The sequence below is a fragment of the Tursiops truncatus genome, chromosome 5, assembly GCF_011762595.2.
Source record: "Tursiops truncatus isolate mTurTru1 chromosome 5, mTurTru1.mat.Y, whole genome shotgun sequence".
Classification (NCBI taxonomy): Eukaryota; Metazoa; Chordata; class Mammalia; order Artiodactyla; family Delphinidae; genus Tursiops; species Tursiops truncatus.
This window is the reverse complement of record NC_047038.1, coordinates 22,167,007-22,194,688: the sequence shown is the minus strand read 5'-3', so window position 1 is coordinate 22,194,688 and position 27,682 is coordinate 22,167,007. Positions and strand designations below refer to the sequence as shown.

Genomic DNA, 27,682 nt, shown 5'->3' with positions numbered 1-27,682 from the left:
GGTCTTTCTTACTCCAGTGATGAAGCACAAATAAAATCATGGACACATTTGGGTTCTGGGAGCAGGGCTGTGTAAATGTTCCTTGTATGATGCTTCCTAGTACTGAAACAGGCAGAGTCTGGAAGTCACTGGTCTGGTGCCACATGTAACACAAACTAACTTTCCCAGGCTCTTCTTTATTTAGTGTGTTTTTATGTGGATGAATGTCATGGAAAATAAAAGTATTATGGGAAAATAAAAATGTTCCATTTGTGCAATTTGGGGTAGGTCATATTCAGATTTAAAACGTTAAACTATTTTGGGCCACATATAAAATCAACTTTTATATTGGACCACCCAGACTCAGAACACTAGATGAAAGACTAAAAAGAAGAAACTTGTTGGTGACATCGTATTCAGTTGGCTGACTATTCAGGTTTAAGAAGTTTCCTTCCTGTTGAAGAAGGAAGAAAATGAAACACTTATTTAAATTTAAAATACTCCAAACCAGGCAATAGATGTAGTTATAAGAATGTAGCTTCCAGGGGGAAATAGTCTCTCCCTCTCTCTTTCTATCTGTCTCTCTTCTCCTTCTTCTGAACTATATAAGCACCAGTTCAGAAAAGCACTTTTCAGAGTACAAGGTTTTTGTCTTTTAAAAATAAATGTTTCACTTTCTTTTATTTCCTGCAGATTAGTTCTGCAGGCTACAGACAGCAAAAGCTAAGAAAAATAATAATTTAACCCACTTAAACTTCTTTTTGTCTGTTTCAATCATCAATATGGTAATTCTCAAAACATTTATTTGAGAGAATCTAATCCTCTAGTAGTTCACTTCTCAGAGCTCATGTTTTAGGATGTCACTTGCGGCTTGGAGATTAAAACCTTCATCTGTCCTCTACTATTTATAGAATTATTCAGTGAAAGTTTTCCTATTATCCTTTCTTTTAAGGGTTGGGTTCTCTCGTTAGAGCTAGAGAACTTTTGTTCCCCTCCCCGCCCCGCATCTTGCCCCAAATGGGGGACATTCTCCTCTGTGTGAGGCTCTTTCCGTTCCTGAAGGTGGGCTGAGCAAAGGAGCGTGACGCAAGAGTGGGCTGTGCGCTTGATGCCTCCAGCGCCTCTGCCGCCTTGTGAAGGATCCCATTAGCAGCGCAAATTCGAAGCGGCGGCCGGGGCAGCAGCGGCTGCTACGGCGGAGGCTCTGCGCGCCCCAGTCCTGCCTCCCTAGCGGGAGCCCGAAGCTCACGGCATAGCCTCAACCGCACCCAGGCTTCGTCTGTCTTTTCAAGCTCTTCATGTTACCCAGCTAAAAGAAGAAAATGGGCACCGGGGATTTTATCTGCATTTCCATGACCGGAGGGGCGCCCTGGGGCTTCAGACTGCAAGGTGGCAAGGAGCAGCAGCAGCCCTTACAAGTTGCTAAGGTAGGAACATCGAGGATGGGTTATCACGGTTCTGGGCTGGGAAGGAAGGAAGGAAAGCAACCTGTTGATGGTTTTTCAAGTTCTGATCCAGTAGTCTCTATATTAGTTTGATTTTGATGCTGACATTGAATCTTTCTAGGGTGTGGGTTTTTTTGTTTTGTTTTTTGTTTTTACCAAAGAAACTTTGGAGAGTAACATATAGCACATATGTAATTAATCAGCCATTAATGGGGAAGAAAGCATGCCATATTTTATTAGCTGAACAAAAGCCTACGTAATTAGCTTCTTCTCCGGCATCCAGCAAGACACTTGGGGACGTTTCTTCTAGGCAATATTAGAATCTGCAGTTGTTATTGTTTCATGTCACTTTCCTTGGCTCTGGCTGAGGAGAAGTGCTCAGCTCAGCATAACCGATTGGCTTGGCTTTTTTGGGGCCTCATAAAGTATTGGTAATGACATTTATTATACAGCATTTATGAGAAGCCCAATTTGGGGCAATAATTTTTAAAAAATATGATGAAGATGCCGTAAAATCTATTTGAAAGAATACTCTTTTAAGGAGTTGGCTAATAAATGCAAAAATCCAAGTACTCTGTTCTATCATGTGCATTCGTCTGGTTAGGTGCTCAAAATAAAATTCAAAGACACTGGAAATATATTTTAAGTACTTAGAGGTAACTTTGAAATGCATCTAATAATGATTTAAAATATTTTAGATGTTTGTGTTTCCATTAGATTGCTTTTTTTTCTTAGCTCAATATGCTTACCAGTTTGCTTGAGGGGATCTGACATTGTCTAATTGTGATTCAGCTAAAACAAATGTTTAAATGCATGAAAATAAGCAGACTTTCACCTGATTGTAATACTAAATTGAAGTACTATAGGAAAGAACATGTTTGATTAATTTCCTGTTTTATACTTACATTAAAAATGTATCTAGATCCTTATGAAATATATGGACCACTGGCCTTTGCAGTTATTCTTCTTTCCCTTTGGCTTTTTTTTTTTTTTTCCTTAATGTTCACTGTGAAGAAAGGAGTTTCTTTGAAATTTTCTGCGCCCAGGCTTCCATAGGAAAATCCTTTCATAATGCGATGGTGGAATCCTGCCACCTAGTGAAAATTTCAAACATCAGGAATGAAGCATGAAACGGGAGAAAGCAGAAATTTTTAGAACTGAAAAGTTCCTCAGAGATTCCCACTTCAACCCGCTAATTTTAGATGAGGAAAGAACCCTGAGAGGTTAAGTAACTTGCCTCCGGTCTTTGGTCTTCGGCTTGGAACTGGCAGAGTGATTAAAGGGTACGGAAAGGTGGTTGGTTTCACTGTGTTTCTTTAGGAGTGAATGGCAGCCAACATCAGACAAAATATTAATGTCTAATTCAGCGTATACAGAATTCATGAGACTGAAGTGGATTTGTCCCGGGTCTAGAATAGCCGTCGGCTGGCTCCCATTACTGAGATTTGGGTCCTAATTCCAGCTCTGATCTAACTTGCAGCCGGGCCTGAGACAGATCACCCTTCCTGATTCATCTGATGTGTGTGTCTTTGTGTGTGTGTGTGCAGAGGGAGAGAGAGACAAAGATTTTGAGTGGGGTGGGAAAAGGAGAGAAGTACGGTGGAAACTGGACTCTACCATTAGTGAGGTTCTATGTTGCTCGAGTTTTCTACAGCCCTATTAGTGTACAGTTTTAGAATCATTTGCCTACCAGTTAAAATGTGGGGACAGGAGTGGCTAGAAGCTGTGATTCCTGGTGGCTCTTTCATAGCCAGACCTACAGAATAGAATGGGTTCCCCCGACTTCTTGATGTGCTTATTTCAAAGTGGAACCACTGTGTGATTTTTTGAAGAACTGAAGCAAATTGCTAGTGAAGGGTGTTTTGGAGGTGCTCCTCTGCTGATAGCATCTCTATTACCAGGATTCAAAGAGGCTATTAGTCTGTATGAGGATCAAGAAATTTAGTCCTGCTCTCCCCCCATCTCTCCTAAAATACCCAGGAAATACATTTTTGGTTTTAAAAAGATCATTATATTAAAGCATTGGGATGTTTGCTTTAATTTTTTAGTTTGTGTTGCTATAAAGTAACTGATTTTAAAATATTATGAAAGCACCTGGATGTTTGCCTTAATTATAGTGTGTGTGTGTGTGTGTGTGTGTGTGAGTGTGTGTGTGTGTGTGTGTGTGTGTGTAAAAGAGAGAGAGGGATAGAGAGAGAGAGAGAGACAATAATCTATAATTTTTTGCCACATGTAAAAGTGACCAGAGAGCCTTCTGAAGAAGGTATAATTTCTAAATTTCTTTGGCAATGCCCACTTTTCTTGGTCTGGTTTTATATTTAATTAAAACTTATTATATTTAATTTCTTATTACTAGCATTATTTGTTCCCAAAAACCCTTGGAACAAAGTGCTTGTCAATTTCTACGTTATCAAGGCCATGGCCTCACTGGAATCACTGTTTTTCACTCAAAACATTAAGTCAACTCAATTCTACTAAAGGTCTCTCATTGAGATCAAGGTGAAGTGTATGTTGCTTGGCATAGATTTTCTTCTTTTCCAAGGACTGGTTAAAACTTATTAGAGCCAAGTTACCTCCAAGTTGGAGGATGAAGAGAAAAGAGACAGAAAGGCTGAGTAGGGGATGGTTGCTGGCAAACAAAATGCTCACAGTTTTGAAGAACATGCAAAAGAATAGTTTGGAAACTGAAGAGATTATTTTCAAAAAAAAGAAATTTTCACACAGTGCCTAAATCATGCCCCTTAAAATGGGTGTGCTACAAAGCTGCTCTTTAGATAACAACAAATTTTTGGCTCGTTGTAAATATCTAGTGTTTAGATTTTCAATAATTCTATATAGAATGAAAATCTAGCAAGCTGAAATAGCAAAAGAAAAACTAGTCTAATATTTTTAGAAAAAGAAAAAAAAGTAATTCTAATATTATTAAGAATGATCAGAATTTAATAGCTTTATAATTCCCAGTAAATATCCTTCTAGTGACATGTTTAGTCATTTTTGAAAGATATTCAAATGTTTTTAGTATTTGGCTCGCTGGCTGAACTGTAGGTGAACCCCAACTTTTAAAGATCACTAACAGAAATATTAATAATAAAAATTTTCATTGACATTGAAGCTCAAGGCCATAAAATTCTGCTTTGTTTTCAAGATAAACTGAATTTCTAAAAGGCCCTAAATAATCAATAACATTGCCCTAGTTTTTAAATGTTTATATATCTTTTAGTTTCTATTCTAAATATATGTGGTGAGAAGCAAACATTTCTAATACAGAGTCATAAAACAGTACTCTTGCAAAAGGTATATTTCCAAGACATCATCCACAGAAACAAATTTATTCAGACATAATTACAACATAAAACCCCATTGTGTCTGTGCAGATGTCCTTATGAAAAGTATGTTAGCACTTTTATTTTACAAAACTCTCTTATTTGGAACATCTACTTACATGGCTATGTCCCTGGACATACTCTTGGAAAATCACTTTGGAAAATCTCCACGTAAAGAAATGGGGAGAAATTTTTGTTTTGCAAACAAATCTTATGAATGATTCAGAAATAACTCACATTTTGAGAATCATGAACAAAAAATGTTTAGACTGTTTATTCTTTACATGTTTTAATGGTTAGAAATGGGGAACTTCCCTGGTGGTGCAGTGGTTAAGAATCCGCCTGCAAATGCAGGGTACACGGGTTCGAGCCCTGGTCCGGGAAGATCCCACATGCCGCGGAGTAACTAAGCCCGTCGCGCCACAACTAGTGAGCCTGCGCTCTAGAGCCCGTGAGCCACAACTACTTTAGCCCGCGTTCCTAGAGCCCGTGCTCGGCAACAAGATAAGCCACCACAATGAGAAGTCCAGGCACTGCAGCGAAGAGTAGCCCCCCTAGCCACAACTAGAGAAAGCCCGCACACAGCAACGAAGACTGAATGCAGCCAAAAATAAATAAATAAATTTATTTAAAATAAAGAAATGGAAGCTTTCTTCAAAAGTATAGACCACTATGGTACTTATTAAAATGAATTATGAATTTTAATCCAGTTTCAAATAACTTTATTAAAATTTAGATGACAAATTACAATCATCCATTTTATGAGGCAAGGTGGTCATCTATTATTGTATATCCTCTCTTTAAACGTTTGAATAAAAGTATTTAGGCAAAGCACATTCAAATACATAATTCATATCCCTTAGTGACATCAGTGAGGTATCTAAAATGTTTCAGATAGAATAATTCAAGAAACATAGCTATTTCTAAAGGGAAAAATAGGAAAGATTTTGATGTTTAAATATGTATATTTCAGGATAAATGCTCCTTACTACAAATGGAAACCTAGGAACATCTTTATTAGTAAATATGACTGATCACTTAATATTTATTGATTTTTTTGAGCACTTTTTAGAAATTCTAAAAATAGCTATGCTTATAGAAATCCGTGCACACTAGCTAAATCTATTAAGCAGATGTTACATAAAATTTTTATTTTAGAATTGCATGTTTTAAGACAGATCACTTGTTGAAGGACAATGAGATAAAATAATGACTATGACTATGCATGAACCTTGCCATTATCTAGACATAGTCCATATGTAGCTCGCATTTATCAGGCCCTTGTCATATGCCAGGAAATGTTCCAGGTGCATCCCTGGTAGGATGTCTTCCTTGTCAGTGCAGTTGCTGGCCTGCCTAGTGCCTATGTGAACAGTGGGATGGGGGTAGGGAGAGGAAGGTGGGGGGAATAAAACTGGAGAAAGATGCAGGAGGGAAAAGGAGAGAGAAAAAGAGAAACAGAGAGAGAATGAATAGGAACCTGTCCATTTAGTAAGGCAAGGATCCTTGCATTTCCCATGGATGAACGAATATCACAGAAAGTCATTGGTAGGACTTGAGCCATCTTGCTTGGCCTACCCGGAAAGGCCAAGCTCTTAGCCAGGGGCTGGCAGGAACAAGCTGGCATTGGGGGCTTGGAAGGGCTAGAGAAGTGCTGGACAGGAGCCCTATTTCCTGTGTTAGGGAACTATGCAGGGCAAAGCCCTCCAGGGCTCCTAGAAGGAACCACACAAGTGTCCCCGCATTTGGACACCAGCTGTAGAGAGGACAGTGATGGCCACTCAACATTAACCAGAGAAGCACAAAAACCAAGAAAGAGAGAAATGCCACCTCATTCAGTTATGAATAAATAGATCTACCTTCCCCCTCCTTCTCCAGCCTTCCTTCCTGCCTTCAACCTGGGAGGAGTGGGTGGGAGCCTGGTAAAGAGCAGACAGCACTTTCCTCCTCTTGCCAAGCCCTGGAGCCACAAGCCAGCCACCGTGCTTAGGGAGAGAGATTAGAGTTAGGTGTTAGATCAAGCTGTAATCGGACTAGACCGTTTTAATAACCAAAAGCCACCAGAAATGCATGGGATCTGACCAAAGTATTATTAAGGGAGGGATTTGGTTTTATAATAGTAGTCAAAAGCAGTTACTGGAAGAAATAAAATAGTTTCACATTTATAAGAGAATGATAGGCACTCCTCAAAAACATCAGTTCCATCATACAGGTTCATATTGTCAATCACACATACTTGATGTGTGTTAGATTGAAAACTTATCACCAACTCATATGACTTCCATTGATCATGTTGAAGCTATTGTTTCCAGGTAGAATGCATGAAAATCTGACTTAGAGCTTAATGAAATGTAAACTACTTCTTTTTCCTTTTCTTCTTCTTTTGTTGAATGTGAATCAGTACTTTATAACCTGGGATGCATTTCGTTATTAGGCAGATGCATACCTTTGGTTAAGTCTAAAGAGGTGTTTCTTGAACACCTATTTCTTGAACACCTATTAGAGGCTAGAACTCTCAAGTTAGAAGTACTCTGAACTTTTATTGGGTATTAAACTTTTATTGGGTATAAAGGTGATTGGTTTTTTTTCTTAATAAATTCATACTGCAAATTCCAAAAGTCAGTATGTAATATCATTGGGACATACACATTATACCTAACTGGATAATATTTGCATATTTTTCATGGTAATGGTTTTAAAAGACAGGTCAGCTTCCAAAGTAATTTAGCTCCCTCTGTTAGTTAATGTATTCAGGAATATAAGCTAATTTATATATTTAGCTACAAATACTTCATTTGTTTATCCTACAATCGTCTTAGTGGGTTAACATATATTATCTCCTTTGATACTGGTGGGGTAGACAAAGTTTTATTATGCTCAGTTTATAGATAAAAAAACTGATTATGAAAAAAATTATTTGAAAAAAATCTTATATAAAACAGCCTTAAGTCAAATATGATTCTTTCCCTCTAGCAGGGGCATCATATCACTCTGCATCATCCTGGATAAGAGAACAGGATATCATTTAGTAATGCTGAACATTGCAGTGACTTCGATACAGAATTGTATCAGAATGTCACCAATCTAAGATTTGATCTTTAAAAGCATTTGTAATGATTTCTTCTTTTAATGGGCCTGAGGGCCCATTAGGGGTTTTTATAATCTTCCTGTAACGATTACAGGAAACGCATCTCTGAGCTAACGTGCAATGAGAGACAAGACTGGAAAGGGAACTGGTTTACTTGTAAATAAACCTGAAAAATATATGGACTCCAAAATGTTTATTGTGTCTGTTCTAACAGATTCATGATGAAACTAAATGCCATGAGGTTTTTGTAAAAGGAAATGGAGAATTCCTGCATCGGCTTCATTAAATAATCTGAAAGAGTAAACAACTTCATGAAGTTAAAAGCTCATCTGAGAAACAGATATAACATTTGCTCTTTGGGGAATATTTCATTGTTTGACCACCTCAGTGAGAACATATTTACAGTATTGAATTATCTTAGGCACTTAATTTTTCTGAATTATTTACCATTCTTTTCTTATTATTAAAAAGCAGAAATGGCCGCATTCTCAACAAACTGTTATCTTCAAAGTCTTTGTGAAATCCATTGGCATGTGGCAGATCATCAGCGATAGTAGATATAGTTTTGTGTTATGACGGTCTGGATGTAGTTTTCCTTAACTTGTGTATAAATCTGGTGTGTTTCAGATAAAGTACTAAAAAATGTGGTGGATTTACTCTTTGAAACATTATAAATGAAAGATTGTGTCACTTGATTATGTAACAAATAGTTTTCCTATCCATTGGTTTTTGGTTTTTTATAATCTTACTCACCCAAGACTAGCTTTTCCACTTTTCTTTGGAAGCAGTGTGGGTACTGCACTGAGAAAACAATGTAGTGGATGACTTTTCCTGAACAGAACTATGTGTTTGTGTTCTATCTGATCCTACTTAGGCAATACTCCTTCCTTTATCAGAACTTACCTGGCTTGGATTTCACCGTTTTAGGACACAGATTATTTTTTCCAGAAAAAATCTATAATAATGTTCAGAGTATCATTTTCCTCCCAACATCTTATTGCCTTCTGGAGATAATTTTAAGAAACTCATATTAATGTTTACTGGGTGCTGGACAATTCTTTGATCACCTTTTAAATATAATGGAGAACCCTGTGAGGTTACCCCCATTTAAGATCCCCATTACAGAGGCAGAAAGTGGTTAAGTGACTTCCTTGGGTCACACAGGTAGGTAGGGGCAGACCTGGGGTTCACCCAGTTTGACTCTGGGGTTTGTCTTCTAAGCTCCTACACACATTTTGGGGTTTAGTGTAGTTTGAACAGCCAGTTAAGAAGGGAAGAAAGACCTCAACAGACCATGGTGGAAAGATTTTTGTAGTCCCATAAACTACACCTACTTCTTCTGTTCTGACTTTAAGTATATTTTCACTAATTTAAATTAGTGTCAGATCACTATTTGAAACTTTTGTTTCTGGAACAAATAATTTAGGAAATGAAATAGAAACAGACTAGAAACTTTCATAATTCTGTCTTCTGAAGGATAGATTTAAAAATTTTTTTCTAATCAGATTTCCCATGTCTTCTTAAATATGACATGCTACTTTATTATTATTATTATTTGTTTTTGTCTTTGGCTGTGTCTGCAGATTACGGGATCTTAGTTCCCTGACCAGGGATTGAACCCAGGCCACGGTAGTGAAAGTGCCAAGTCCCAACCACTGGACCACCAGGGAATTCCATGCTACTTTATTTTTTATTTATTTATTTTGAATTTTATGTATTTTTTTATACAGCAGGTGCTTATTAGTTATCCATTTTATATATATTAGTGTATATATGCATGCTACTTTATTTTTGAAGCAAAAATTTTCTAGCAGTAGGACCATGTTTGAGAATTTTACCCTGTAGCTTAAGACACATTAAAGGGGTATGAAACCAACGCACTGAGGTGGAAACTGGCGGTACTGAATTTACCTTCTCAGTAGCTCACTCACTTCCTGCTCGGTGTGCTACTCCCACTCCTTCAGCTCAGGCCTTCACTAGCTGTCTCTTCGATAACTACCTTGGCCTTTTAGCTGTCTCCCTGCTTTGGGTTTCACATTCCTCAGGTTCATGATATAGAGAGCTGCCAGAGAGACTGTTCTAAATCACCTGTTATACCACTTCTAAAAATACTTCAAAGTCTCCCCATCATATCATCAAAATAACCATAACATTAAAAAAAATCTCTGTACAGTTAAGTGCTTTATGTATTATACCATTCACAGTAGGCTTAACTATCCTTTTTTTCACAGATGGGAAAACTGAGCCTTAGAGAAGTTAGGTGAATAACTAAGGTGGTAGAGCAGGTCCAGGCAGGCCTAGGACAGAGGCCAGCTGGACACCAAAGTGCATGCTCTGAACGACTCCCTGCACTCCCGATATCACTGCAACATGCTTTATAGATTCCAGTATATATTAAATGTGAGTTTTTATTCAATTAACCATATTGATGACATCCTGCAGCACTTTTGCACTTTTGTCTTCCATTTATTTTGCTTCTCTCTTCAACGGAACTTTCCTACAAATAATGTACTGAATGAATTTTATGTGAGGCACTTCACAACCTACCCTAGAATCTTTTCTTTGTTAATCCCTGTTAAGGCGGCTACTTCATCAGTGGTTTTATTTACATTTTTCCCATAAAACATTGATTTTTTTTTAAATTAAAGAATTCGTTTATTTTGAGAACTTATCTCCAGTATTTTTCTGTATCGGCTCTCCAAACGAGTAGTTCTTCATCTATTTCAGTGTTGAAATAGAATCAAGAAAATACTGTAGGCTGGGATATACCAGAAACATATGTTCTTTTATTTAACTTTACAGCAAAACTCCTCCAACATGTAGGTTGGTCTAATATTATTTCTACCAATTTCCCGGTTTTTCTTTACATCTTCAACAATATTTGCTGATAAAAAATATATCTCGGTTTGTTGCCATATTGTATTATTTTAACCATTTAAAAATGCATCCATGAGACGCTTTCTAAACATTATCATTTGGTTTAATTCTGTAATGTTTTAAATCGAGTATTGCCTGACTTCAACCACTGTTAAAAAAAAAAACAAATCTGGAAGTTTTTCATGCTCTGGATGCTTGGTTATGAAATATCTTAGTCCTGACTACTTCATACTAACACTAGCTGATATCATAGAGCACAATAAGGCAAAAGTTCCTCTCTGACAACAGTGGATATAAATCCGTATTCCAAATAGTGTTCTTGGTAATTTTGAATATTTTACCAACCTGTCACATATGATTAAACAGTAATGGTGTTTAATCTCGCTACATGGCTGATGAAGAGTTTCTGAAGGAATATATATCTTTTTCTCTTGTGCCTGAAATGTAGATGTTATCTTTAATCAATAGCTGCCTTTCAGGAATATTTTAAACTTGTGTCATTTTGTGAGGGTTAAAACTAGATAATAACATGGAAATTCATTTAATCAAGCACTGTAAAACATAATATATTGCAAGACAATGAACATATGAGGAAGCCTCTTTCCCCTCTGCCGTGTTAGGAGCCCCTGTCCCCTGTTCGGTGGCGTCACCTCAAGTACTATATGAAACTCATAACTATCTGGACCAGACTGGACCAGGGTACTGGTGTCAATCCATATATGAAAGTAGATTAAACATTAGTTAGAGCTCCTTCTCATTTTTTAGTTGAAAATAAAAGTCCATGGGAGTTCCAGTTGGCTTGGCAGATAATGGGGGAAGTCTTCCAGGCATAGGGCACTACAAGTACAAGAGCCCTGGGACAGAAGCATGCTTGGCACATTCAAGGAACTGTGAAGACGCCAGTGTAGCTGGCACACATTTCCATGAGAAATTGCTATAAGAAGTCCAGTCTTTCCCAGTGATAAATATGAAAAACTCTCTCCTGGGAACCCTGACCATGCCGTTATGTTCCCATCATTAGATGATTAACATACTGGTCCTAGAGAATGACTTTGAGCTGTTTTCTTCATAGTTCCTCTTCATCCATTTCAGTTTTTCATAATGTAACAGCCTACTGGCCGGTCTTTAGAACACTTTATTTAAATGAATTATTACTACCGCTTCTTATGTAAATGTTTGGTTAAAAATTCTATTAACCTTTCCTCTTCCTCTGACATTGATTCTCCCAGTGAGAGAAGAAGAATTTAAGGAGTGTCAAATAGAATTTGATACATAGATCCTGTTTATTTTGACTTCAGTGTCAGACCTAGAGCAAAGAATGTTATTATATTTTCTAGTTTGTCTTAATTTCATTTCTCCTTCAAAAAAGAGATGATCTTATTTAGATATTATTTGGAAACTGACCCATTGAAAGGATACGAGCATTTTAATGCTGGCTACCACTTACCGTGTAGGTTTAAACACATTTTTCTGAGCCTCAGTTTCCTTATCTGTAAAATAGCATACTATGTAATGGAATTGCTGTTTTTATAGATAAAAAAATGTCACCAGTTTTACAGGTGAGGAATCTGAGATCCAAGGAATCAGTTAATAATATGTCTTGTGATACTTTTAAAAGATTGTATATTAAGATAATAGTTGACACAGAGTAATCATGCAGTAAAGGAGTCTGTCGTTGTTATTATTATTTTAATTAGAGGAGGAAGTAACTGTCTTCTACACAAATTTATTTTCTTCAGAAATTAAGAAAAGTGGTAATCCGATCTCTTGTACTCCAGATATCAAATGAAAGTTAAGAGCACAAAAGCTAAATAAACTATTTGTGATGAGTCTTTTACCCAGGGCAATTTTTCATTGTTGATAAAATGCAACATTTCACAAAATGTTTGTAAGTATCAACTACTAATCAAGATTTCTTTGTTATGCAGTTTAATCAGCTTGAGGCAGTAAACCCTTAAGTTATACATTTTACAAGGCCAAATGAAATGATTGTCCCGCTTAAAAATAGTACAGATTTTTTTTATTGGAGTATAGTTGATTTACAGTATTGTGTTGATTTCTGCTGAGTACAGATTTTTAAAAGGAAAATACCTCAAGCCATGAAGAATTATTTGCCTATATTTATGTTGAGCTCTGTTTAGAGCAAGTAAACTCTGACTCTTTCAATCATATTAGTCTCTGGGCTTCAGTTCTCTCATTTATAAAATGGGGATAGTGTTAGCACCTAGCTCCAAGGATTGTTCTCAGGGTTAGAAATTGAGCATGCAAATTACTTAACACACAGGAAACATTCAAGGGTTTTTAAAAATTACTGCTATCACATTTGTGGTTATTCTAATTTTATTTAACCAACCTTTATAAAATTGAAGGGTTATCTGCTGTCTTCCTTGCAATGCCTTTTGAAATCCGGATCTCAGTATCATAAGAAGGGCTTCTGCAGTCCTCAGGATCTCTCCCTGTGAGATGGCATGTAATGGTTTCAGAATGTGGCCTTATGTTCACTCAGTAAGCCATCGCCCTTTCATTGGAAACAGCATATGGAAATCATCACAAAGAGAAGGAATCATTTCAAGTGCTTTGAAAATATAAAAGAAAAATAAATTGTCCCTGGTAAGTAAATATAGGATGCTGATCTCTGAATAGTCAGGAAAACTCTGTGCCAGGGCCTTTGGGGAAGGCTAATGAGCATTTCAGTCCCTCCCCCCAACCCCCCACTCTTGTCTTCTAAATTAGAAGTTGTTACTATATAAGGCTGCTTTTTCTAAGTAAATGATAGTAGTTAAACTCTGTGTATTTTTAGCTTTTCAAACAGTGGAAAGTTATTTTCATCAGTCAAGATCAAGCTAAAATGAAAAAGTTTGTGAAAGGCTTAGGCCTTGGGAGTCAGGTACTACCGTAGCAGTCACCTTTATTTTTATTTCTTCCATGAAAAACATAACATTTTCCATTGGATGGTGCTCAGCATGACGGATATTAGATTGAATTGTGTAAATATTACATTACATGTATGGCCTGCTGCAGGGAGTCAAAACGCAGTGACCCATTTTCAGGTCTCCAATCTTTTGGCCGCCTGCCTGCCAGATGGGGAAATGTTGATCAGAACAATTTCATCCTGAGGCAGAGCTGCAATCTGGGAGAGAAAGCTCATCGCTGTCTGCTTCTTCTGTGCCAAAATGACCATGTAGCTTCATGTTGAGTGAGTTACCAAGGGTTTCCTTCAGCTGCAGGCGCAGGACTGAGAGTAGACACAAATTCAATTAAGGATCCCATTATGATGTCTTCCATTCTGTTTTTTATTACCCTCAACTTCTCTTACCCTCTGTTTCTTTTTCTTATTTGAGAAGGAAAATTCCTTCTTCTCTGTCTTCACTGCCCCCATTCTCTTAATTCTCATTCTTTATCTATTAAGAATCTCTATTCTTTTTATGCCTCTCTTTCCCCCTATAGCTTCCTAAGCAAGACACCTAATCTGATGTTGCCTTATCTGCAGAAGAAAAAAGGAATGATATCATGCGCATGTGTGTGTGTGTGTGTGTGTGTGTGTGTGTGTGTGTGTGTGTGTGTGTGTGAGAGAGAGAGAGAGAGAGAGAGAGAGAGAGAGAGAGAAAGTTCTGCATACATCTCTCTTTCTTAATTGATTTTCATGGAAAGATAAAAACATGCTGGATTTTTTGATTCAGAGCTGAGATGAACAAGTATGGAGAATTACTTTCCAGGAGTGTGTTTCCACAGTCCAGGCCTTCTCTCATAGAAACTCTTTTTCAAGGTTTTGAAGGCCCTTTGCTTCCTATCGCTGTCTCTGGTCTGAGCAGCTTGCTTCTTCCGGGGAGGCTGTTCTCATTTTCTCCTGAACTTGACATGTTAATTCTTCTCCCAGGTCTCTATGGCTTTGCCCATGATCTTTTCTGCAATGGAATGTTTATATTTATTTCTCCCAGGCACATAGTAGGTATGCAATGAAGACTATTATTTTTTAATTGACTGATTAATAATGATTCTCCTTTTTAATTTAGTAAGGGATAAAATTGCATTCAGTTGAAAGCAAGTACACATTGTTTGAGGAAGTTCATAAATTTTATCAGAAGCTTGAAGGATAAATGTTTTGAATGATAAGAATAAATGAGTGGTTCAGAATCTGTATCAAAGGCAAGTAGGAGCCAGAACATGATTCTGCCACAGGATTAAAGAAGAGGGTAAAGGGCAGGGAGAAGGGGACTGGGATAGCACAGCATGAAACAAGGGCATCCTTCCTTTAGAAGTACTCACACTGTGGTCAAACCACGGCTCTTACTCAGGCCCCAGGCTCCTGGAGCTAGGGTAGCAAAGAGTGACTTCAGACCACAGTATGCCTTCCTATTTTGTACTTAGCAAACAAATATTATTGTTTTGATAGAGCTAAAGGCTATGATAAAGAAGCTTGTTTCTCATTGGTATTTCTAGTTTAAAAATCTGCATTTTCCACTTATATTGTCACCTTACTCTTTGAAAGCAGGAGCCTAGTTCTTGGCATCTTCTAAAACAGTGCTCTTCAAGGTGAATGACATACACATATGTGTGACTAGGTACTTAAGCCATATTCTTATTAAAAGGTTGTTGAATAAATGAATGAGTAAATGTATATCTTTTATTCTTTTGTGTGAGAATGGCAACTACTGAAAAGCCTGATTATGCTGAAGCTTTATCTGATGCTTTTTTAATGAGCAATTTGTTTAAAGGGTAATTAGAAGAGTTCTTTTGTGTGAGAATGGCAACTACTGAAAAGCCTGATTATGCTGAAGCTTTATCTGATGCTTTTTTAATGAGCAATTTGTTTAAAGGGTAATTAGAAGAGTGATATATATGCTTTATATGTGTGTGTGTTCCTATTTTTATTAGATATTATGTAGTTACCAGATGCCAATTCAAGAGGTTCAGTGAAAAGACCATTGATTGGACTGGAAATCAGGAGGCGTGAATTTTAGGCATTGGTCTAACTTGACTTTACTCTGTGACCTTAACTAAAATTGTCTGACTCAATTTCTCTATTTATAAAAGGAAAGATTTAGAATATGTAATTTTAAGGTTCCTTTTAGCTAGGGTCTATTTTAAATCAAGAAGATAAAAGATGAGGGACTTCCCTGGTGGCGCAATGGTTAAGAATCCGCCTGCCAACGCAGGCGACACAGTTTCGATCCCTGGTCCAGGAAGATCCCACATGCTGCGGAGCAGCTAAGCCCATGTGCCACAACTACTGAGCCTGTGCTCTAGAGCCCACGAGCCACAACTACTGAAGCCACAACTACTGAAGCCACGCCTAGAGCCCATGCTCCGTGACAAGAGAAGCCACCGCAATGAGAAGCCTGTTCACTGCAATGAAGAGTAGCCCCCACTCTCTGCAACTAGAGAAAGCCTGCATGCAGCAACGAAGACCCAACGCAGCCAAAAATAAATAAATAAGGTAAAAGATGAAAGAAAACACCCATGAATGGTCATATTTTCTCTGTTAACTTGAAAAATAAAGCAGTATTTTCTGGAAGGGCATTTCTTTATACAGCATTTTTATCGGACTTTAATTCTCATTTCTCCAAACCATAATTTGCAGGACGTATATGTAATAAATAAATAAATAAATAAATAAATGAGTAAAACAAAAACTCTCAAAATGGTATCAATTTAATGTGCTTTTTGGCTAGATTTTACTTTTTTAATGCTTAAAATTGTACTGCAGTGAATTACTACTGAATTCAGCATTTTCTGATTTTTTTTTTGGTAAATGCTTTATTCTTTCCTTATTATTTTTCTAAATAAAGAGGTAGTTCCCTAGCATACACGAATGTAATCAACATGTTTTTAAAATATCATTAAGAATTCATGGATTTAAATACAATTGATGTTTTTATAAATCTAACTTATTTACTCAAACTCTGGATCTGACATGATTTACAGCCTTTAAGCTTTGTTTTCCTTACCCTACTTAGAAACCCCAGAGAGACGGTGGATAGAGATTATCTCATAGATTAAAATCACTCGTTCTGACCTACCTGTTCACTTATACAACAAATTTTAATTTGACGGAGAAGAGGGAATGTGCTTGATATTCTTCATCTATTCTTTAAACGCCTCTCATTTGTGTAAAATGTGTCAAAGAGAAAAAGGAGATAGTCCTTGGTAAACTTGCACTGGATTAGTTTAGTTCCACATCTTGAAGTGCAGTATTTTGAATCAAATCATGGTTCTTCCTCACAAATGGATTAAAGTCTATCTTTAAAAAAATAGCTAGAACTGAAAATGGCTTTTATTTTTGGATTATAAAAAATGACACACTGTCATTGTAAAAAAATTCAATTACAGAAAAGGATAAAAATAAAATAAAAATCATACCATCCAGAAATAACACGTTATTAACATTTTGGTGAATGAATCCTCAGTCCCCTCTCTGCACACACAGCAACTTACAGTCATACTTACATTCAACTCCATGTAAAAAGAATGGAACTAAATGTGCTTTCTTATTAAACACACAACATGAGCATCTTTCTGTGTCAATGAATCCTGATTTACATCATCTCTTTAATGACTGCATAGAATTACATCGTATGGATTGACCATAATTTATATAATCCATTCCCTATTAAACATATAAGTTATTTATAATTTTTCACCATTACAAATAGTGTTCATATGAATACTTTTGTATATATAAAATATATCTGTGTGCTTATCTGATCATTCCTATAGAATTAATCCCTAAAAGTAGTCTGAGAGTATGCTATATTTTTTTAGTGAAAATGAAGAGCATCTGAATTAATTTCAGGCCAACTGTTATATGCAAAGAGACATTTTCTTATCATGTACGTGTCACTTATTATTATGCTAGTCAGTATAATTCTCTTTGGCTGATAAAATAAGTAAATGTCAAGATCACATAATCTAGGTAACATACTTTCATTCTGAAACATTTAAAAATGTTGATAGTGATTTGTAACTTTTAAAAATGTCTTGAAAGAAAAATTTTTGAGAGAAAAAAATTCCCACATGTTCCAGTTCCATTAAATTTCCAGATTGTTTCAAGATAAAAATTTTGTATGAAGATGATCAGTGTCTTAAAAGTAAGGGACAAGGAGGTATTAATGCCTAGGGAATCAGGGTTTGCAGCTTTCCATGGAATTATCAAGATGGTATAGTCGGATAAATCAGAATTTTAAAAACTTATCTTAAAGAAATAATTAAACTCTGATATCTCTCTTTTGAAAGACATGTGAAAATAGGTTGTATACATAATAAAGCCACATACAAAAGTATTGTTATAAATATCATTGTAGTATTGTTTTCTTAGAGTCACAGGGTCAGTTTCAAGAGGAGCCTTCCTTTTAGGAAACACATCATTGAAATTTAGGTCTTAGAATTCTTTTTTTTTTTTGGTTTTAATTTATTAAAAGTATTGCAAAACCTGTATTTAGTTTTTATTATAGTTTATATAATTTTGTTTTAATATAATTAAAAGTCCCTAACTTGTCTGATACATAATATAAAAGATCATACCTACAGAATATGAAGCATGAAGGAATGACAACCTCTGGTTTACTGTTCAGTTCGCTGGTGCTGCAGAAGGGGTCTTAGACAGACCCAGCAGCCTGGCCTGGAGCAGGGCCCCAGGAGGAATGACTCTGTGCTGAGATGTGAGCGCATTGCTCATATGTACTCTCAGACATCCTATAGGCATCAACAAAAAGTACTGGTGATTGTAAATTTGCCCTTAGAGAAGCAGAATATGAAAGATAAAGCTCCTTGTGTTGAAATATCCAAAGGATGGAAACTTGCACACCTGGAGACCATCTATTCCATGTGCGTGGCCCTTAGTTTAATTTTGTGGAGGCAGTGGGGCTGGTCCTGAGTGAGCCCAAGAGAAAAACATGTCCATGGGATGTCATGACATAGAGTAGGTGACATGTTTGGGTGTGTGGGAGAGGGAAGAGCCTGTGGGAAATGGAGGTGCCTTTTCCCCAGCCTTGCTGGGGTGTGGGCAGGGGGACAACCTTTTACTCCAGTAGAGGGAGAGTATGTTGCAGCAGTAGGAACTGTCTTCTGCGAAACTAAGGGTATTAGCTGTGTCAGCGTCCTAGTGACAATGTGTGACACAGTGCTGTGGAAAGGTGTGCTCTGGCCCCTCCTTCTCATACATAGGAGGGGGTGGCAAGGATGGAGACATTGCAGTTTAACCCCTTGAAGATTTTACAGGTCTCCAGCTTTGTACACAGGAACCTCAACACTCCTAGAAGAGAGGCAGCTTTGTCTTGGAGACTTCTGGAAAGAGTGGTTGATGGGGCAGACATGGGTGGATTATGGACCACACCCATCCTCGGGAAGGCTGCCACATAAGGATGTGAGTGAACTTGTCCCTGAGTATGCAGGAGGAGATAGCAAACTTCTAATTATTAGTGTCCCTGGGGGCATTGTGATTATACGTATATCTATGTGATTTCCAGAGAGCACAGCCTGGGTGCTTATCTCTGACTCTTTCTAGAAGTTGATATCCATATACCAAAAGCTATCTGTAAACTACAAATGAGATGACTCAGCAGTTGCACAATGGCATTTCCTGGTCACTCACGGCATGCTCCTGGTCTCTCCCATTTGTGGAAGACAGATGACGTGAACATGATTCCCCACCCCCCATTTTTTGGTTTTCCATTTCCAGAGCCTGTGTTCTGCAGTGACCCCCAAATCATTAATCTAGCTGAAATGCTGAACGTTCTCAGGTTCCTTCTGTGTTGCTGCTTTTCGTCTAGAGTCTGTCTTTGCATCAACCCATGCTGCTGTTTTTCACTGTTGTTTTAGCTCTAAAGTTTGCTGCAGGTGCAGAGAGAAACCCTGACTTTGTAGACCCAAACGCTTCCTTTGAACCAGTTCTTCCTTATGATAGGATGGCCTTATGGCAAATGATGCTGTGGAGAATGCAGACGCCATCACTCAACTTGGCTTTTCCTTTTCTGTGCTGAGACTTTGTTCTTCTTTCTGTCCCTTAATTTGCTTTTGACCTTGCTGAACATGCCTCTGCTCATATCTAAAAGAGGAGTATTGCACTGGGGATTTCCGTTTTCACAACACTCAAAATCACTTAATCTTCATGAGCACAAATGCTTAGATATTACTTGTTTAATTTTGTGAATGTGTTTATGGGAAATAATGGTGTTTCTAAGTACTGCCAGTTTCTGCTAATTGATAGGATAGACAGGGGAAACTGCTTCACTGACCTCCAAAAAAAAAAAAAGAGAGAGAGAAGAATGCTTTTAGGGACCAGGGCTTTAGAAGATTTTGACTACCTCTAAGCATTTCATAGAAAAGCAATATTGTTTAAAAGCTTAGCTTGTGGGTGGATGTGTGTGGGAGGAGGTAGGGGAACCGAGTTCAATAGGTCATTTTAAGCTAGGTTAGAGGAACACAGCACAAGAACACATCTTTCGTTCTTATCTTACCCAGCCATTTTTTTCCTAACAATCCTTCGAAGTTTAGTTCAGTCCAGTTGTTTTCATGAATCTCTCCCCAAACAAAATATGAGTACTTTAGTCTCTAAAACTGTCAATGCCATGTATTGTCAATGCCCAAGCATTTGGTGCTTAATCATATACTGCTAATGTATTTGATGTTTCATAAGTGTGTGTTTTTGACAAAGAAAATGCTAAGTTCCTTAAAGGCAGGGAGTATATTTTGCATTTCTTTTATCTGATGGTTTCTTGCACACAAGAGACCCTCAGTAAATACCCAGGAGATCTATTCTGGATTTTCCTATGCATTGTCTGTCCTTTAGTCCCTTTACTACTGAGTACCCCCTTTACTGTAATATGGATGAAGGAAAGATAAGAAAGTATTTTGATTTTAGAAAAATCTAAAGGATACGAGGATGGAATTTTGAGGCAAATTTATTTTCGAATTATATGGATTTCAGTTCATTTTTTGCTATCCTTGGTTCTATTATCATGGATAATTGGGAAATGCCTGTGTTATACTTGCATGAAATACCTTGGGTATCTATTATTATGAATCAGTTACATAGTCCTTGTCTGCTTCTCTCTTATAAACTTCAGATGTATGTCTGAGATGAATTCAGTCTTTGTTTTCCCGCCTTCACCACTTGTTTTTCTGTTGAATCTAGTCACCTTTCAAGTAGCTGGAGTGGAAATATCAATATGTTCTCTGGTGCCTGATCCTTTGTTCTTTCTGTTATTGTTTTATTTTCTTTGTGCATTCATGAAAGTGTCTTGGCGCGTTCCTATGATAACATTAAAAACTCTACACGCTTTATCTATAGTTTCCATGAAATTCTGTCAGAATCAAAGGAAAACTCTTTGCCTGAGAAGTCATAATGAGGTCTTGCCTTGTCACCATCATGGAAGGGGTTAAGAGTTGACTAACATTTGGAAGCTCTTTAGGTCATTAATTCTAGGAGTTGAGATGAGACATGTACTAAAAATCATTGTGTTTACAGGTCCCATTTCCATCCAGAGACCTTTTTTCTCTCTTTATAATAGATCTATATACAATGAGAACACAGGCTTAATTTATAAAGAGAAATTTCTCTTGGGGCAGACATGAATTAACAGGTTAAATCAATTGACAGGCTTAAGTCTAGGTGCAAAATAGGATTGACTGCAGAATGGCAACAACTGCGAAGTATGGAAACTATTAATGGGATCATAAAACCTTAGAGTTGAAAGAGACATCTCAGTTGATACAACTGGCCCCTAGATGGAGGACTTCTTTTTACAACACCACAACATTACAATAGATAAGCAACCAGCCTTTTGAAAAATAGTTTTTGTCTTGGGACTCAATAAAATCTAAAGAATTCATTGTTGGTCACCATTACTCAAAGAGAAAGTTTCTTTATATTTAGGTGAAATCTTCCGACTTGTAACTTCTACTCATTGACCCAAACTCTGCCTTCAGTGAAATATAGAACAAGTTTACTCCTTCTTCCTATGACAGCTGTTCAAATAAAGACTTCTAGAAATGGCAATCATTCTTTCCCTGTAACTTATCCTTCTAATGGAACACATCTACCTTGGAGCCCTAGCTGTACCAGTAAATGCAAATTTCTGCATTTAATTTAAAAAATCAGTTTTATAAGGTGATGAGTGATACCAGCTAGATAGTAGTTCAGAAAAATAAGACTTTAGGGTTTTAGTTGGCCAAGTTCACTATTAATAAACACTGAGATTCGGCACTTATAAAATAATCTCAGACAGCATTAATAAGGAAAATGTCCAGCTAAACACACAGTTATTATTTATGTTTATAGCTTCGACTTCACTGTAAGAATTTTTTTCATGTAATTTTCCAAACCATTAGGGGAGTTATTTCAGGGTAAAATCAACTACACTTCCAAGATTTATGGATTCCATCTAATTTTTAGCATTGGTTTCTGATGCTCATTTTAATTCAGTAGGCGTATTCACCACTTGCTTTGTAAAAAGTACCATTCCAATGTGTTTTTTCCCAATACCACCAAGCATTTCTCCAATCTCAGCAGACACTGAGTGTCCTACAAATTTAACTCAATTCTGATGCTATCTACTTGAGATAGCATCAGATCCCACAGGTTAAGGGCTCAGTCCCATAAGACTGCCCTTTCTTCAGATACCAATTGCAAATCCAAATTGTTACCTGTGCTTCTGACTTACTGGTTATAAACTGGGGACTCCCAAGACCCTCTCCTTCTCCTTGGTTCTATTAACTTGCTAGAGTAGCTCACAGAACTTGCAGCAACATTTAATTACACTTACCAGTTTATTATTAAAGATATTGTAAAGGATACAGATGAACAGCCAGATGAAGAGGTACACAGGGCAAGGTCAAGAAGAGTCCTGAGTGCAGAAAATTCTGTCCCTGTGGAACTAGGGTACACCACCTTTCCAGCAAGTGATGTGTCCACCAACCTTGAAGTTCATCAAATCTTGTTGTTCAAGAGTTTTTATAGAGCTTAATCTGCAGCACCCGCTTCCCTTCCCAGAGGTCAATGGGTGGGGCTGAGACTTCCAGCCCCTAATCACTTGGTCTTTCTGGTGACCAGCCCCATCCTGAGGCTATCTAGGGGTCCCACTCTCAATCACCTCATTAGATAAACTCAGGTGTGCTCAAAAAGCCTCTTTGTGAATAATAAAAGACACTCTTATCACTCAGGAAATTCCAAGGGTTTAGGAGTTTTGTGTCAGGTACTAGGGACAAAGACCAAATATATTTCTTATTATACCACAAATATGCTAGATTCTGGGGTAAATGAGACATTGTCTTCGCTCTTAAGAAAGTTAAATTTCCATGGACGAGGCAGATTTATAACTATTAAGAAGGTGACAAGGTTTTAAAGAGATGAATATATAATGGATTATGAAACAAAATCATGAATAAATTAATTCTGCATAGTAGCATCAAGAAGCAATACAGAGGAATCACCATTCAAACTGGACCCTGAACTGGACTATTCATTCCAGGCCTAGGGAACACATTCAACACGGACACAAGAGCATGCAAGAGCATGGCATGATCAATGAACGGCAAGCAGCTGTAGAGACTAGTATCTTCTGAGAAATTGTTCAGTTCTGATGCTATAATGACCTCTTTTATGAGTACTGGATAAATCTCAGTGAATTATGTATAAAACAGAATTCAGTCAGATACTACTCAAAATGACCCTCTTTGACGTTTGGGTCTTTTTTTTTTTTATTGTTTTGTTCTTTGTGCACGCATAAAAGCTCATTGGCATGTTCCTATGATGACATTCGAAACTGTACACTTGTTTTCTACAGTTTGCATGAAGTCTTTGTGTCAGACTCAAAGGAAAACTCTTTGTGAGAAAGGCTATAATGAAGATCTTGCCACCTCACCATCATGGAAAGAGTTAAAAGATACCAAATTTTAGACTCTCTTGAGTTTATTAACTGAGAAATTGAGAAAAACCAGGGATTAAAAGCCACTGTTTTCTTCCTTTCAAATGCATCATCTTATTTGTTAGAAACTCTTTCTCTCAAATTCTCATTAAACATTTTCGAACAGGGGACTGGCACAATCTGGTGCATGCTTAGAAAGATGACTGATAGTAATATGGAGATGGACTGAAGTGTGGAGCTTGGAGGATGGAGAACAATTAGGAGGTGGTTGTAATACTCCCAACGACAAATAATGAGACTCTAGATTAGGCTAAGGGCACTGGGGCTGAAAAAGAAAGAAATACAAACAAAGTAGAAAAATATAGATGTGGATGGCAAGAACAGGGGAAGAATGGACTGTAGTTTGGAGGTTTTACCTTGGAAGACAAAGGGATGGATATAGCATTTATTGAAAGATTTCACAGGAGGATGAGGAGCAATTATGGGGAAAAGAAAATAAATTTAATTCTAAATAAACTGAATTTGGACATCCAGAAGGAGCTATGTAATGAAGAGTTAAGAGCATGGGTCTGGGCTCAGGAGCGTTACCAGTACTAGAGATTATCTGGGGAAATAGCTGAGATACGTGAAGCAAGAAGCAAAGAGACCAGAGGACAGAATCTTGGGGAAGACCAATTTATAAAGTATGGACAGAGAAAAAGGAGCCAATGAAAGAAGTTAAAAGAGGTCACAAGAGAGATAGAAAGAGCATAAGCATTTCTGATAAGTTAAGAAAGGAGAGTATTTTAAGGAACGGGTTATCAGTGACAAATATTTCATGGTTCAAGGAAAAGGATGATAAGAGCATACATTGACACACAGGAGGATTTGGGTGATCGTTTCTTAATAGAACGGTAGGGCTGAAAGCCACATAGTAGTGGCTGGGATGTGAATGGGAATTAGAGGAGGGCAAGTGGAGATACAAGTATAGACAATTATATTTAAAGTTTGGCAGTGAAAGAAAGATAGCAAATAGGATGTGACTGGTGAGAAAACAGAAAGACTGAAGATGGCATCTACCTGAGGGAAAAGATGGTCCGGGAAAGTGTTTTTTAGGATATTGGAAGGAGAAAGAGAGAGAAAGACAAAGTATCAATAGTTACTCTTATAGCAAAATCAGAGTTGTTAGGGAAGGATTAAATCCATTGGACTTAGTGCTAAATATGTTGATATTTTATATGTTTTACTTTGATATTTGGAAGTATTCTTTACATAATGAAAAATATTAGATGTAAAAATGTCCTTCAAAAGAACAGAAAAACAAACAAATAAGGTCATTATTTGTTCTGAAAAATAATGCCTTCCAAAGTGTTTGAGCCAGACTGTGAATTTTTATTTACTTAAAATTTTTTTTTACTTTGGACAACAGGAGCACAGAATTGGAATAATTATAATCCTTAGTTCACAGCACATTTTTAAGCTATTTTTAATAATATTATAAGCACATGTGACCTCAACTTCCTAACCAAAAAATAACCTACATCTAACATTATGGACCCCCATCTCCCACCATATCATTCTGCCTCTCCTGACTCGATGTAAGCATCATTCTGAATTCTGTATTCATCATTACTTGCCTTTCTTTTTTTTTTTTTTTTTTTGGCGGTACGCGGGCCTCTCACTGTTGTGCCCTCTCCCGTTGCGGAGCACAGGCTCTGGATGCGCAGGCTCAGCGGCCATGGCTCACGGGCCCAGCCGCTCTGCGGCATGTGGGATCTTCCCGGACCGGGGCACGAACCCGTGTTCCCTGCATCGGCAGGCGGACTCTCAACCACTGCGCCACCAGGGAAGCCCCCTTGCCTTTCTTTTTATATAGTTTTATTGGATATGTATGCATTCTTAAGAAGTCGATATTTTAATTTTAGTTGTTTTTAACTTTATAAAAAGGGCATCCTGCTGTATTTAGTCTTTGGAGACTGTTTTTCTCACTTAAGATATTATCACTAGGATATATCCATATGGCTGCACCTTGTTCATTTGTTTTGTTGGATGTATAGTATTCCACCATGTGAACATCTCACAGTTTACTTATCATTTTCTTGTCAAGGGGCATGTGGGCTGCTCCGGGTTTTTGCTGTTTTGAGCAATGCTACTGGAACATGTCTCCTGCTGCAAGAGGGCAAGGGTTTCTTTTAGCTATAAACCCAGGAGTGGAATTGCTGGGTCATAGATTTGTAAATGATCAGGTTTAGGAGAAAAAACTCTTTTCAAATTGATGCATGATTTTACAATTCCACCAGCAATGCCTAAGGTACCCTGTGCCTCTACATCTTCTCCAACACTTGATCTGACTTTTAAATTTTTGCCATTCTTCTAAGTATAAAATGTTATCTCTTTGTGGTCTTGATTTGTATTTCTCTGACCACCAGGTAATTTGAATATCTCTTCATTTGTTTATTGGCTGTATGTGTTTTTTCTTCTGTGAATTGCCTATTCATATCTTTAGAATACTTTTAGGTTATTTGTGTTCTTCATATTGATTAGTACAAGAGTTTTACCTATTCTTCATATTAAACCCTGTCAGTTGATTAAAAGTAACTTGGTTAAAAACAAGTCCCTCCCCCCTCAGATTCATAGAATTCAACGATTGCAATTCTCTGACTGAATAATGTCATTAGGGTGTTGTGACAATATCCGGGAATCAAGTTTTTAATTTTTGAATTCTTCAGCTATAGCTTTGTTGTTTAGATAAGAGAAGTAGGAAAGAATTTAGTCAAAAACAAAACCTGGTTTTATACTATGTAGATATATGTACATACATGTATATGTGTATTTCTTATTATATATGACTTCCAGGTAGCAACACTAAAAATATTTCAATCTGTAAAAATGGATTTGTGTTACTGGATAAACATCAATCCCTTGTGCTTTACTTTAAAAGAAGAATTTGATTATGCCAGGAGTCATTTTTCTAGCTCAGTCCAAGACACTGACAAAAAGACTAGTGGCAGGCATATTTTGGTATAATGTAAGGAGAATAAAACAGTTGCAAAATATTTGGAAAAATAGCTAAATATCAAGCCTCCAAATACTAAAATTTTATATTCTTTCACTTTTCAAAATCAGAGAATGAGCAGAGTTAGAGAGAAGTAAAAACTGAAGTGATAGTTTTCCCATCAAATTGTAGAGTTAGGCAGAGAGGGGTTAATTGAACAGTGCCTGCTGCGTGGCCCTACTTTTTACAATCTTTCCCATTCAGCTTTCTATAAAAATGCTTTGCAATACAAATTTCATGTTTTATAAGGTTCCTAGAAACTCCAAGTTCTCTTCTTTTTTTACTTTTAAAAACAAATTTCTTTAACAGAGTAGCCAAAATATAATTCCAAACTGTGACCAGATGTTGTAATGTTTGCAGAGAAAGAAATGTCCTTTTATTTTTACCATTTCACATGTGCCCAGGTGCACATGTTTATGTAATGTGTTTATGTATAATAGATTTTGACATAGGAGAAACATTAAATAAACCTACAGACGTATTTTCCACATGGCTCATCCAATAGACCTGTATTTTATAGTATTCTCTTTTTTGGTTGTTGAGAATATGTTCCAATAGAAACGGACAGAGGTTTATCTCTAGAAACAGGTTTGATTTCCTTAAAAGGCAGTTGTTTCTTTTTTCCTTCGCTTCTCTGGAGAATTGGCTACAAACTGGGAATAGTTATCCTATGACTCACTCACAGGGTTTGCACTACAGCATATAGAGTTCAGATAAAATTATAATGAAACAGACTCTAATTAGACTGTGTGAAACAAGAGAGTAATTTTTAAAAGGAAATTTTATAGATTGCATTTTCCTAAATTTTTTTTTTTTTTTGGCTGCACCGTGCGCTTGCGGGATCTTAGTTCCCCGACCACAGATTGAACCTGGGCCCTCAGCAGTGAAAGCGTGGAGTCCTAACCACTGGACCGCCAGGGAATTCCTCCTTATTTTTAAAAAAGACTTAATCCAAACATCGGGATAAGATTTTCATTTGCCTTTTTAACTCAATATATCTAGTTTTTGTTTTTGCCAAAAGACATGACGTGTATCGTTACGTTAGGTGATTATTGAGTAAATTAGAAATTATT

The 27,682-nt window shown here is 37.1% G+C and overlaps 2 protein-coding genes across 7 annotated transcripts in view; one reads left to right on the top strand and one right to left on the bottom strand.

Moving 5' to 3' along the window:
* The window catches only part of LOC109548757 (uncharacterized), a 304,090-nt gene that overhangs the window by 26,052 nt on the left and 250,356 nt on the right, over positions 1-27,682 (bottom strand). For all 4 annotated transcript variants that reach the window (XM_073804685.1, XM_073804683.1, XM_073804684.1 and 1 more), the window contains 2 exons: positions 13,066-13,947; positions 2,330-2,518 (listed from right to left, as the gene is read on the bottom strand). In XM_073804685.1, coding sequence (XP_073660786.1) covers positions 13,820-13,947 — 128 coding nt within the window. In that variant the 3' untranslated portion in view covers positions 2,330-2,518; positions 13,066-13,819. The remainder of the gene's footprint in view (positions 1-2,329; positions 2,519-13,065; positions 13,948-27,682) is intronic.
* The window catches only part of SYNPO2 (synaptopodin 2), a 172,229-nt gene continuing 145,712 nt past the window's right edge, over positions 1,166-27,682 (top strand). For 2 of the 3 annotated variants that reach the window (XM_019927870.3, XM_073804890.1), the window contains exon 1: positions 1,192-1,406. In XM_019927870.3, coding sequence (XP_019783429.2) covers positions 1,302-1,406 — 105 coding nt within the window. In that variant the 5' untranslated portion in view covers positions 1,192-1,301. Of the gene's footprint in view, positions 1,407-27,682 lie in introns of all 3 variants that reach the window. The other variant, XM_073804889.1, reaches the window with a different exon arrangement.